Source organism: Pistacia vera, unplaced genomic scaffold (genome assembly GCF_008641045.1).
Source record: "Pistacia vera cultivar Batoury unplaced genomic scaffold, PisVer_v2 Contig151, whole genome shotgun sequence".
Lineage (NCBI taxonomy): Eukaryota > Viridiplantae > Streptophyta > Magnoliopsida > Sapindales > Anacardiaceae > Pistacia > Pistacia vera.
This window is the reverse complement of record NW_022195586.1, coordinates 59,048-73,164: the sequence shown is the minus strand read 5'-3', so window position 1 is coordinate 73,164 and position 14,117 is coordinate 59,048. Positions and strand designations below refer to the sequence as shown.

General features: G+C 34.2%; 1 protein-coding gene across 1 annotated transcript; it reads right to left on the bottom strand.

Moving 5' to 3' along the window:
- Positions 1-6,729: 6,729 nt before the first annotated feature.
- Positions 6,730-10,622, bottom strand: LOC116124295 (galactokinase-like). The gene is made up of 13 exons (XM_031410003.1): positions 10,364-10,622; positions 10,071-10,255; positions 9,939-9,985; positions 9,537-9,631; positions 9,323-9,405; positions 9,119-9,187; positions 8,650-8,835; positions 8,138-8,272; positions 7,833-7,967; positions 7,676-7,746; positions 7,225-7,302; positions 6,978-7,119; positions 6,730-6,895 (listed from the first exon to the last, which is right to left on the bottom strand). The coding sequence occupies exons 1-13, from the start codon at positions 10,620-10,622 to the stop codon at positions 6,752-6,754; spliced, it is 1,629 nt and encodes a 542-aa protein (XP_031265863.1). The 3' UTR covers positions 6,730-6,751.
- Between the last annotated feature and the right edge of the window lie 3,495 nt (positions 10,623-14,117).

Below are 14,117 nucleotides of genomic sequence, written 5' to 3'. Positions count from 1 at the left end.
GGCCGCGACGGCCGGAAAAGGCCAAAACGACGGCCAAATGGCCAAAGATATGGCCGTCGTTGACCGTCAATGACGGCCATTTCTTTGGCCGTCGCTACGGCCAGATCCGTGGTGGATCTGGCTGGAAAATGCAAGATCGGTGAATTTTCGACCATTTCTGGTCGGCAGGTAGGCCGTTGTACAGATTCCAACTACCACCGACGGTGGTTGACGAAATCTGGCAAGTATGGGTCACGGGGGTTTTTTTGCTAATTTTTAAACTTTTTTTTCAAGGGGCATTTAATGAAATTAATAACCTTATTGGGTCTAAAAGTAATTAAAAAAAATAGGGTAATATTTCTGGAATAATGTGCCAAACATTATTTGGAGAATAGGATTGGGAATATGGGTAAAAAAAATAAACCAAACATGCCCTTTATTATTTTGGATAGGATTTTAGAAATAATATTAGGTAGTTGAATAGAGGAGTATTACGAGGTAAAATTTAAAAATTTATAAAAAAAAACCCCTTAGGTTTGCTAATTTAACTAAACACCTCAATATATAAAATTTTTGTAAAATGACAAAAACTTCCCCACCCACCACAGTGCCAGATTCCGGCAACCACCGCTGGAATCTGGCCAGAAAATGGCGTTACGATACAAACCGATCGGATTTGTCTGGTAAGGCGTCGATATGGCCTTTTCTAGCTAGATCCACCACGGATCTAGCCGGAAAAGGCCAAATCTATGACCAGATCTGGCCAATGACGACGGTAAAAGTCCAAATCTGATCGTCAGCGATGGTCAAAGATATGGCCGTCATTGTCGGTCAACGATGGTCATTTCTTTGCGACGGCCAGATCGGTGAATTAAGGGCCAGTTCCGATCGTTAATTCATCATTGTGACAGATTCCGTGGTGGTTGCCGGAATCTGGCAAGAATAGATGGGTGGAGGTATTTTTTTTAATTTTTAAACTTTTTTTCTGGGGATATTTAATGAAATTAATAAACTCAAGGGATCTAAAATTAATTAAAAATATATACTACTATCTCTCAAATAATGTACCAAACAATATTTTGGGAATAGGATTGTGAATATGGGTAGAAATAATGTACCAAACGCACCCTAAGATATGTCTAGATTTTCACTCAGCTCTACCAAAATTGAGTTTTTACGGCATTATTAGTGCGAAAAAATTTAATATTGTAAGATAATTGAGTTTGAGACATTGTAGTAAAATCAGAATAAATACCCTTCAAATTATATTAATTTTTATNAAATGCTGGTATGAAACCTGGAATGTTATGTTCAATATTATTTTTATATGTGAATAACGTAAATAGGGTATAAGGATCTAGGGCTCATGGTTGTTATTAGGGATTTAATTTTAATTTTCATTGCGTAAACCCCATCCAACAACCAACAAGAAGACCATCTCCGATCTCTTGAATATGTTAAAGATAGCCGAGCAAGACATAAAAAAGTCTAAGCGAGTGATGCTAGTTGATGTTGCCCTTGGAAAAGGCAAGGGAAAGGGCAAGGGTAAGGCTAAGTCCAAGCCCAAGCCCAAGTCTAAATACAAGTCTTAGGATGTCTTGAAGCCCACTGGTGGTGTAAGTAAAGATGGAAAGGTAGTTTGTTTTTACTGTGAAAACTTGGCCACTAAAAGAAACACTGCAAGGCCTTCCTAGCAAGTAAGAAAAAGAATGATGCTTCTTCTACTAAAGGTATGTTCATGATTGAGATTAACTTATCTCCTGGCACATCTTGGGTCATTGACACTGGATGTGTGTTGAGAAAACTAATGAAGTCTAATCCTTGCAAGTACACGAATCGCAACTGTAGCCTACTGTGCCAAGCAAGGGTCAATCCCATGGGGAATTGGGAGCTATTAATTAATTCAATATTGTGAAAAAATCAACTAAGATAAAGAAATTAAAAGAAATAATAAAAAGGACCAACAACCTAAATTAATCTAAAATCACAATAAAAATGCTAAAAATGCTAAAATTACCAAATATAACAAAAATGAAATCTAAATTACTAAATGTAACAAAAACGGCGACTAAACAAAAGATCAACAAGTAGGAAACGGTCTAGTGTATCCAATTTTACCGTAATTGTCATACTCTATGTTATTAATCTAACCAACATTCTCTCAATCCAGATCTTAGGGTCGATACTCACCAAAAAAAGTATTACTATGGGCGTTCAGATTTAACATAATATTTTCATTAATCAAACTAGCTAGTGGCGTATAGCCTAGTCCAAATATGAAAACCCATTAAGTACAAGAGTACCCAAACGTTTACAAACCAATTTACACATGTTGAGGGCGTCGTACAAACATAAATCAATCATCCATAAGATCAATTTTGAGATTAGCTAGTGGCGTATAGCCTAACCCCAAACTCATACAATCAATTAACCGAAAATTGAAGTTGATCAAACAATAATAACGATCAATCAATTCAACAAGCATAAATGAATGAAACTAAGACATAGTGGATCAATTAAACAATCAATTAGCATAAAAACATAAAGTAATAAGATTAGGTTACATTGGATACACTAGAGAAGGAATTAGTTATCCATAATCACAAAGAACAAACCTTGATCTTACCCATGAACATATGGATGACAAAACCCCTTCTCAATGTTACCCAAAATGTTTACAAAAGAGTATATTCTAAAAGTTTCTGCTAAATACGAACTAAAGTTGCCTTTTTATAGTAATTAAACGTGATGGTATTTTTGTAAATATTGGCAAACAAAATTAGGGTTGGAAATGCAAATATATTGCAAAATAAGAGATTTGTGTCGCAGCGTTGTTGAATGCCACTGTGGCGCAATTCTAAGCGATGTCTTCTTTGTAAAAAAAACTCGATCCACACTATAGCACAGTTGAATGGCGCTAAGGTGCCATTTGGGTTTCGCCGATATGTGCTACAATGCCAGATGTTTTTGTTGGGGCATAACTTGGATTGCACCGTTTTGAAGCTACAACGCAGGAAATCGTGCTACGATGAAAATTCAAATTTCAATCTTTTTCTTCTCGCCTTGATTTATCTAAACTCGAACAAGTCCAGGATGTCTGAACACCAACACAAGCACGAATAATCCATCTTTTTGCACCTAAATACCTGAAAACACAACAAAACTCATGATTCTGGAAGATAATGAAGCATGCAAGGAATCTCATAAAAAATCATGCAGTAAACCTTAAATTCCTTATAGTTTCACCCCCAAATCACTAAATAAATACGCACTTCCAACACTCATCAATGTGCATCTCACATTTGTACTAATGTGCAGGGACTACGAAAGAAGATCACTTGGCTAAGGGGAGATAGACCTACGTGTTGGGAACAGAGCTAGAGTTGCTGCTTTAGTTGTAGGTGTTTATCAGTTATCTTTGCCTTCGGGCCTTACTTGGAACTTATGGATTGTTATTATGTACCTTCGATTTCGAAGAATATTATTTCCGTGTCTGCTTGGATAATTTTGGATATTGTTTTGATATATCTAACAGATTACTATCTTTTAGTTTGAATGGTATTCATTATGGAAATGCTAGATTACATAATGGTTTATATGTTCTAGATATGGATAAAGGGATATTCAATCTTGAAAATAAGAGAGCCAAGCATGCCAATCTGAACCAAATATTTCTCTAGCATTGTAGGCTAGATCATGTTAATCAAACTCGTATACCCAAACTCCATAAGGATGGAGTCTTGGACCCATTTGATATTCAATCTTATGAGGTATGTGAGTCATGCCTTTTAGGCAAGATGACCAAGTCGCCTTTCACTAGAAATAGTGAAAGATCTACAGAACTGTTAGGCATCATCCATAGTGATGTATGTGGTCCAATGACAGTTTAGGAAAAAGGAGAATATTTTTACTTCATCACATTTACTGATGATTACAGTAGATATAGGTATGTCTATTTAATGAGACATAAGTCTGAATCGTTTGACAAGTTCAAAGAGTTTAGGAATGAAGTACAGAACAAGCTTGGTAAGAGTATTAAAGCTCTTCAGTCGAACCGAAGAGGTGAATACTTAAGCTTGGAGTTTGGATGGTACCTTAAAGAATGTGGGATAATATCATAACTCACACCTCTATATACACCTCAGCATACCAATGTATCAGAAAGGAGGAGTCGAACTTTACTTGACATGGTTCAACCAATGATGAGTTTTTCTGATCTACCTGCATCATTCTGGGGTTATATCTGATAAGCGTATTTTACACTATGATTTTGCATTGAATTTTGATAGGATTTAGGATACTTTTCATACAATTTGGGCCATAATTGCTACCTAATTCTATTAATTTGTCTTTGTAGGCCTAAACGATGATTTTTAGCATAAATGACAGTTTTGAGCGTAAATTGTGTAACTTGAGCTTGAAAACTCGGAATAACCTGAATTTAGAAGCGTTGGAAAGCTNATTTAGATTTTGAATTGTTGTTAAATACTTAAATTATGCTAGGATTGTTGTTGAATTTGAACTTTGAATGATATTGGATTGGACAGTAATTAAGTTGTTATTGTCTTATTAAAAAATAGAAATCTAAAAAAAAAAGTTTTTTAAAAAATGTGTTGATGTCATCATGATGTGTGATGACATCACCGGTCCAACCGACGGTCCAACCGGTTGGACCGGTTGAACCGTGACCCGGCTAGCAGAGCGGATTACGTACCGGTCCGGTTTTTAAAACAATGAGTTAGATCTGGCTTTTTTCAGCTAGATTCACAATAAATTTAACTAAAAAAGGCCATCTTGATGCACAAAGAGATATTTTTATTAATTTTTAAATTCTCACATGTTATTCTCATCTAACTCTTACTTTTTAAAAAATATTATCCAAAATACTAAAACAAACTAACGATTTTTAATGGACAAAAAAGTAGAGATAATAAAGGAAGCATGGTCTACCACGTGGGATTATCTACATCTAAGTCTAGTACCATCTTTATTTAATTGCGTAGGGCTGGGGTGTCAACTGTCAAGGTCGATCTGGTTGCACACGGCCCAACAATTGGAAACTTGCTTTGGTGCTAATGGGGCGCAAGCTCACGTGTCCGGCTCAAGAAAATGGTCCTACGGGTAGGGTGTAGTCAAAATTTCAAGTAATTGATGTAAAAATCTATTTAGATAAATTTATAATAAAATATATATTAAATACTAAATATAAAAAAATTTAATTAATTATATAATTATTCTTGATAATTTTTTATTTTATAAAAACGTTACATAATCATTTCAGTATGGTTGATGATTTTTCATCAATTAAAAAAGATAAAAAAATAAAATTTTAAGTAGAATAACAAAAAAGAGTAATATTTTATCTTATAATTTTTATATGAATAGTCTTTCTTGATTAATCCATGCTAAGAAAGAAGAAAGTATCAGAGAAGAGATGAAAAATTGAGAAAGAGAGAGAACGATAAAAAAAAATATAAATATTTTTAAATCTCAAAATTAATAAAATATAAAAATATCTTCGTGACATCAAAATTATTAATTACTATAAATATATATTTATTTTTAACAATTTCAGAATTTTAGTGGGTCAGTGTACTTTGTCTACGCGACTGGCTACTGCCCATTATGTACCGACACGTTAAGATATGCGTGCATTTTCAAAATATGAGGAATGTCAAACTGACCAAGAAAATTGGATCACAACGGTAACTTGCTGCATGTGTCTGGGTGAAGTTATTATATCATTAATTTATGTAATACAGTTTATGTTCAAAATTTAAATTGGAATTGACCATAGAAACAATGACCTCTAATTTTTCTTTCAAATCCTTAGGTCTGTTTGGAAGTTTTTTTTTTTCACTGGTTTTAGAAGGTTTTTAATTAGACTGGTTTAAGGTTTTTTAAAACCATTATTTATCAGATTTTTTATGGACTGATTTTGACTGGTTTAAAAACCCCCCAAAACCAGTGTAGTATATTTTTTAGGGTTAAAAATTTTATCCCAAAAAAACCCATTTCCATTATTATTTTTCTGAACAGTTCTCTTTCAGAGTTTGTTGTTCTTAGATATGAATTGGGTTATTCAATAAAAAACCCGAACTCATTGGTAACGTGGGAAGCTCAATTTGGCTTCTTTTGCATATATTTCAGCAAATCTAGTTGTTGAGTGGAAGTCAAATTATCAAGTATGCTAATAGTGCCAGCATAATAAATGTCATCAACTAAATTACATATTTTACTGAGAACATATAAATAAATTAAATAATATACAATAAAAGAACTTACAAATAAATTAAATTTGGAAGAAATTTTGATACTAAGTATTAGTAATTGAAAAAAAAAAAAAAAAACTCCCAAGTTTAAAATTGGGGTATTTTTATGGGCATATATATAAATTTATCATTTTAAAAAACTATTAGAACCGAACACAGGTTGAGTGTTTTAAAAACCGCTACTACAAACCCCTCAAAACCGTTACGATGGTTTACCTTCATAATTGCTACCATAAAACTCTCAAACAGACGCTTAATCAATGAACAAGAGTTTTAATTTATTGAGTTAAAATCTTGTTTTTCTTATTTAAAAATGGCAACTTCACATGGCTTAAAACTTAAACTACACAGTAACATTAGTACAAAGTACAAATCTCCGAGAATAAAAATTATACAGAGTTTTATTATAATGTATCATTTAAAAAGTAAAAAAACTAAGGATTCACGAAGTACATAACAATGTAGAGATTACATGGGGATTAATAAACAAGCTTAAAAAATCAGGCTTGTTTGGAATGATTTGAGGAAGAAGACTGAAGTTTGATAATAGCAGCACCGCTTGATGGCTTCGAAGCAAAAACATAAAGCCCAAGATCATTCTTGCTAATCACACCCTTGATGATTCTTGCCTGGTAGAAATTTTCCTGATATACATAAATCCAGTGTTAGATTTGTCCTTTGAAAAAAGGATTGTAACCAGAGAAATTCAGTCAAATATTGGAGTACCTTCAAATTGAGGATGAACTGTGGAACAATGCCCTCTTTCACCAAAGCAACCGCACAACCACCCCATCCGGCCCCTGTCAGCCTTGCCCCTAGAGCGCCATTATCACGGCACACTTTTACCAGTTCTTCCAACTCTGGGCAGCTGGTAACAGATTAAGGGAAAAGATAAAAGTGAATATAATGTTTATAGAATATTGGAAGGCTAACAGAGCTGATATATGCTAGGAAGATAGATGCTATTGTGTACCTGCACTCATATAGAACACTACAACTGTGGTGGCTGTCATTCATAAGGTCACCAAGCTTCTTCAGCTTGTCTTCCTCACTGCAAAAATAATACTTCAAAAGTCATAATTTGACAAACTAGGGCTTAGATCCTACAAATCCCATCGAAAGACATGCAAGGAGCTGAAAAAAGAAATTCAATCTTTGTCGCCAGATATGACTAGTTTGTAAGTTGTACAAAAGCAGAGGTAATTATGAGTTTCCTTTGTAAAGGAACTAGAATCTTATAAATCAAACAGCTAACATAAAAAAAAAAATTATAAATAAAGAGCTAATATATAAAAAATAAATAAATAAATAAAAAAAAGGTTGAAGATGTTAAACTTTTTACATTTGATAAACAGTCCCTAAAATATATGCCAAAAATTCATAGATGATACAAAGAATAACTAATATCTAATGATAAAACTCACCTTAAATTTGAGGATACAGTGTCCTTGAAAGCATACACCCTCTTGGCTTCAGAGTACACATGGGCAGCTCTCTGGGACACAAACAGAACTTTGAGGAAACAAGTGATGATTGAATAAACAGCCAATTCTAAAGGCATTAAATTAATGAAGAAGATACCTGATGTAACTTGAAGTGCTTGGCAGCTTTTAGTACGTCCAAAGAAGTTGGACTATTTGCAAAGACTGATGATAGCTTTTCCCCAATGATCTTTTCAATATCTTCAGCAGTGTATGGTTCCTCATGCAAAAGTTCCTTTAATGAATACAATAGATTATAAGTTGACAACAATCCAAAATCCATAATCACTGTGAAGTTATACAACCCAAAACCAAGATCCAAATACTGTGCAAATAAGGGGATTTCCTAAATTGTTAAGTAGAATAAAAAACACATGAAAACATTAAAATTCAATCAATAAATACCTTAACAGCAAGGACAGGATCAGAAGATCCATGTTTACCAGCATATGCTACACATAATCCCTCAACATCAGAAAGAGTTTTAACTTTAGATACAGCCTCTGTTGGCTTCATTCCCAGCTTTATACCAAGAACGATCTGAAATTCCCAAAAGCAAATTTTGAGCAAAAGACATGACAATGAAAAGTCGATTTGAGGAAATATTATAACAGTCACTGAAATTTTACACCTAAGTGCAAGTTCTAGTTATGATAAATCCTACTTTTAAATTAGAAATCAGGATATACTGTAGAAGTTATTAAAAGAGTCCCATAAAATCTTACCAGAACTTTGATTCTGGAAAATCTATGTTTTCATTTATTTAAACGCCAAAATTTTACACAAGCATATGAGGGAAATAAGAATTTTAAAACCCAAGTCAGGAATACTTGAAGCAAACTAATTATAAGCACTGCTTAAACATACATTGGTACTAACAAGGAAAAGTATTTTACATTCAGGGGTGTAAAACTTACCGCAGCCAATCGACATTCAACAACTCTGTTATTGTAATTTGTAGCGGCAGTAACTGCTTTCTGAGATTCTGCCAAAGAATGGGCTATCACAAAAGTCCCACCAGCGGGAAGTTGTACATCAGTTGCACGAATAGGGTTAAAGTCAATCAGTTCAGCAAACCCAGTTTTGGCCATGATAGAGATAGCCTGCCAAGGGAGACAAGATAAGGAACAACGATAGAAAACTACGAATAGAGTTAAAGTCAATCAGTTCAGCAAACCCAGTTTTGGCCATGATAGAGATTGCCTGCCAATGGAGACAAGATAAGGACCAACGATAAATTTTTTTTTTTTGTGTATTCATAATAATATTAGCCACTAACCGTAAACAAGAAATTCCATCAAATTTAACTCATGGAATAGATGATCCCTGATATTCATTCACAAAATAAGAATGAAATTTGCAATTAAACAGAATATTGTCTCTAACCTGGTCCATCCCACCAGACTGTGTTCCAATATGTCGTTCACATTCACATGTAAGCTGTGCAAGCTCTTTCTGTCAAACAAGGAAAATAAGTTAGAACTCAAAATAGTAATAATCCCACTGGACATATTCTCAAAAAATGCTTTCCGAGAGAGAAATCAGATGCTATAAACTATATTCCTGAAGTGTTTTGGAAGATTGGTATACCTTTGGGAAATTCACACCAAAAGCAGCCATGATGGCAATTGTAGAAGAACAAACAAACGCTGCAGAGCTTGACAGACCAGAACCTAGATTAAAGAAAAGTGTCTCAGACTTGCGAAAAATATGTAACAAAGAAAGTAACTTCATGGTACAATAAGAACAACTAACTAATCAACTTTCATTTAATAAGCCACAGTAAACTTATCCGAAAATTCACCTGTTGGAACTATCCCATCCACAACAATATCAAGTCCAACCGGTGGTTCAACTTTCACTCCTTTAGCTTTCTCATATTCATAATAGCCTTTGTATCTGGACAAAACATGCCATTACAACAAAGATGAGGAAACCAATTTTAAATTTATTTTACATCACCTATTTTATAAATGATTGCTTTTAAAAGAAGTACACCCATAAGTTGCACTAAGAAACCAAAAACAGTTCAAAAACTGAAAATGTCACAAGTCCTTTTAACTTCAATTTTTCACAATACTACAGTTGTTCTATTTTTAATCCTTAAAACTAGATTTGTGAAGTCATTAAATCACATGGAAACCATATGAATAATTTTCTTCTTTTTTTAAAAAAAAAAAAAAAAAAATATGGCAATTTATCTTACGCGCAAATGAAATAATGGCCCCATTTATGGTTCTTCAAATCAATTTCCTGCCAAAAAAGAAACAAAACATATGAGCAGATCATTTAAAAAAAAAAAGCTTGCTAGCCTCTAAATAAAGCTCTAGTTACTGACCTGATTAGGATCAGCAGGATAAGTACAAATAGTGTACTTATCATCAACATTAGCAATTCGAAGAAGCTTTTGAGCCTCTCTCGACTTGTGTTTTCTTATCGCCACGATTGTGTCTTGGCGAATTGCCATTGGCAACACCGAGTATCCTTCATAGTCAATATGTTCACCAATCAAGTTGACTCTCCCTGCATCATTAGTTAAACATTTTTAATCATTACAAAAGATAATTTCTATTTTTGTTTTCATATTATTTTTTTCTAAGCAACCAATCAGACAGATAACCAATAGTTGACCTGGAGATCGAGAGTAAAGATCAGGCTGATGACCGAACACTTCAAGAAACTTAGACTTCAATCTATCCAAACGAAGTTGAGCCTCTTCGAGCTGAGATCCCCCTCCGTATACCGGCTCAAGCGACGCGTAAATCGGCACCGATAATTCTTCGTGCGTCGTCGCCGTCTTCTCCACCGCTACTGGTGATTCTTCATGGTGTATCGCTGTCTTCTCCATCGCCACCGTCAATTCTTCCTCGTCTCTCAACAACTGCGCCATTTGAATGCTTTGGTTTGATTTTATTAAACGTCACAGAAATGGAAGCTACAGTAACCTCTTTATCCTTTATTATTATTTTAACTTGATAGTTTATATAGTGTGGTTTCTTCTGCCTTAATCTTCGGTAGAGGAAGAAGATTTTTTATTTTTTGAATTTGTGATTAGTTAATTTAGATTTTGTGCTAATCTCACGGGTAATCAGTTTACATTGATTAGCCTAAGAACTCCCTTAATTAGGAAATTAACTGTATTAGCGTATGGTTAATTTTTTTTAACAAGGATTAGGATATTACCTTAATCCTAAATGGATAAGAATTAAAATTTAAAGAGGATAATAAAGGGAATGTTTTGTTTTAGTTTAAATGGAAAAAAATTTAATTTCTTTTTTAGCAGAAATTTATAAATCCAAACAGAATCATGCATTGCGCGGGCAATATTTACTATACTTATGAGCAAACAACTCTTCCCACCCAAGGTTTGCCTTAATGTTATTCCCATCCCAAAAGTTTCAAAATACCACTTTCACACCCAAAGTTTATATTCTGTTAATAACTTTCCCAGCTGACATTTGACGAGTTAATAGGAGCTAGAATAAGAGGAGTTTTAAAGAGTTAAGGTCAATGGATCGAATGATGGTGACTAATTGAATATTTACCATTGGAATCAGCAGAAAATCATTTAACAACATGAAACCCTAGGTGGTTGGCAATCAGTGAGAAATCAAGTGTCGAAGTGAGACGGTTTTATAGAGAGGAGACTAAAGGTTTAAATGATGGTGACAAAGATAATTTTTGCCGTCAAAATCAACTTTGGATAATAACGAAATATTAATTTTGGGTGAAAAAGTGAAATTTTGAAACTTCTTCTTGGGGAATTCACCAAGGCAAACCTTGGGTGGGAAAAAGTTGTTTACTCCTATCATTATTATAGCATTATCAGTGTGACATCATGGGAATTCCACGTATTAAAAGTCAGGAAAAAAGGAATTACCACAAACCAAAAATATGCATTTAATCAGGATTTTAATATAGAAAATAGAAATGATCAAGAATAAATACATTCATTAAAACAATTCCACATATTAAAAGTCCAGAAAAAAAAATTTGGTTCGGTTAAACAGCTGGATGGGTCCAAAATTCTAGTTAAAGGAAAATGTGGCACGTGTTAGAGGCAAATGGGCAAATGGACAAGACAAATTGATGGCAAAAAAGGAAAAAAAAAAAAAAGAAAAAAAGGTGTGGATAAAAATTAAATGTGGACCATATGGTCACTTGTGTACACTTAATGTAAGTGGCATTTTCTATATATTATCGGAATAGATTCCATGCCCACTAAAATGTAATGACAAAGCATCTACAAACTTTTGGCACTTTCCACCGATTTCCTTTAGTATTACATACTCGTGTCAGTTGTCACTAGCGGATTCAGAAATTCTTATGAGAGTGGGCCAAAATAAAATATAATAATATATAATATTCATATTCTATGTTTTTAGTTGAAATTGACATATAAAAAAAAAAAAATTACATATAAATATTTTTTTCAAAAAATTTGAGGGTAGGCATGTCAATATACTCTAGATCCCTGGTTGTCACTCATGTGATCCCAAAATATTAAAGATGAAAATAAATACTACAATAAATCCGATAATCCAGTAACCACGTCCGTTTGGTTAGCTATTTAGAATAGCATTTTTGAAAAATAGATATGATTCTGAAAAGTTTTTGGTACATTTCTGAATAGTATTTTCTAAAAATATTATTTTAACCATCTTAGATTTGTTAATTTAACTAGATACCCCTCCACAATAGAAGTTTATAAATTGAAAAAAACACCCTTACCTACCCACATATTACTGGCAACCGGCTACCATTGTCAGAAGGTGGCCGAAATCAACCATAATGGTGCACGACCGGTTGGATTTGGCTGGTTATACGTCGACCTGGCCTTATCGTGGACCCGATTGGAAACGGTCAGATCTACATCCACAGATTTGGCTGTTGACGGCCAAGATATCTGGCCGTCAACAACGGCCATATCTTGGTTGTCGTTGATGGCCAGATTTCTGTTTGTCGTTTGGTTGTCAACGACGACTTAAATATGGTCATCATTGACAGCTATATTTGGCCATTAACGAACAAATCTTTGGTCATAGATCTGGCTTTTTTGGCTATATCCATGGTGGATTTGGCTGAAAACGAACAGATCGGCGCACGACTGGCCAGATCCAGTCGATCGTTATGCCAGCAGCGGTTGGTGGCGGCAATGGCTACTGGTGGGTGATAGTGGTTTGGATTTGTGAGGGTGTTTTTGTTAATTTTAAAACTTTTATTGACAAAGATAATTGTGAATGTTTTGAGTTGAATAAGATATGATTGAATTTTGAATATTGACACAAATATGTATTTTGATAGGAGAGGATAGGGTTGGGATAGTGAAATAAATGTAACCAGAATATTCCATGCACCTTAAACTGCTTTTAAAATATAATAAATTGGTTTGATTGATGGTTTACTATTCATGGATGTTGATAAGATCCCTCCATTTAGTAGCACCTTAAGATGACATTGTAACGCCCCACTTGAGGTACGTAGCTAATGCTTCTTCTTTTGCTCTTACTTTGAGTCAGTTTATTAGTATTATTGTTTGGTTGGCCTTTGATTGAGTGGTTGAGTGGTATGTTGAATACTTGCTTTGAAATGGGTTGAAAATAGAAGAAGTTTAGTGTTCCAGGCTTCGCCGGAGCGAAAAGGTGTTGAAACCCACAGGAAAGCTGCTGGACAGCTTCGCCGCGGTGACAGAAGGTTCTTCGCCGCGGCAACGTGCCGACCAAAATGTTTGTTAAGTCTTAGATATTTTCTTCCCTAGGGGCAATTTGACCATTCTACCCCTAATTAGTAGGAAAAGTGGGGAGTAATATGTAAGGAATTTAAATGGAGAATATGTTAATATGGGGGTGTGTTTGTAATGAATCAAAGGATATAGATGAAATTCCTAAAGAAGAGTAAGGGCAAAATGGGAATGCTTGTGTATAAATTGTATTAAAAGGAATTAAGTCATTGCAACCCTTCATTCTTCTTCTCCACCGCCATTCTCTTTTCTTACTTCCTCTCAAATTCTCTTTCTTTTGTTCAAGGATTTTTAGAGGGCTTTTGGAGTGATTTGGGGTAGAAAATCAATCTAAGGCATCCTAAGGTAAGGATTCTTGCTTTGGATGTGAAGTTTTGTGAGATTTTGAGTATATTTGAATATTGAGGGCTTTTGGTTGAATTATTTAAGGGTAGAGAAAAAGTCAAGCAAACCAAGAGAAAGGAAGTGCTAGTGAGATCTCTCCATCACAAGGTAAGTAAATCCCAACCCAAGTGAGATTTGAGAATTTTCTTGATTAGAGATTTAATAACAATTATGTATGTATGTTATATACATGTTATATGCAATGTTATTGAGTTTTAAATGTAGATTATTATTGCTTTGTGGTTGTTCATACACTTCAAT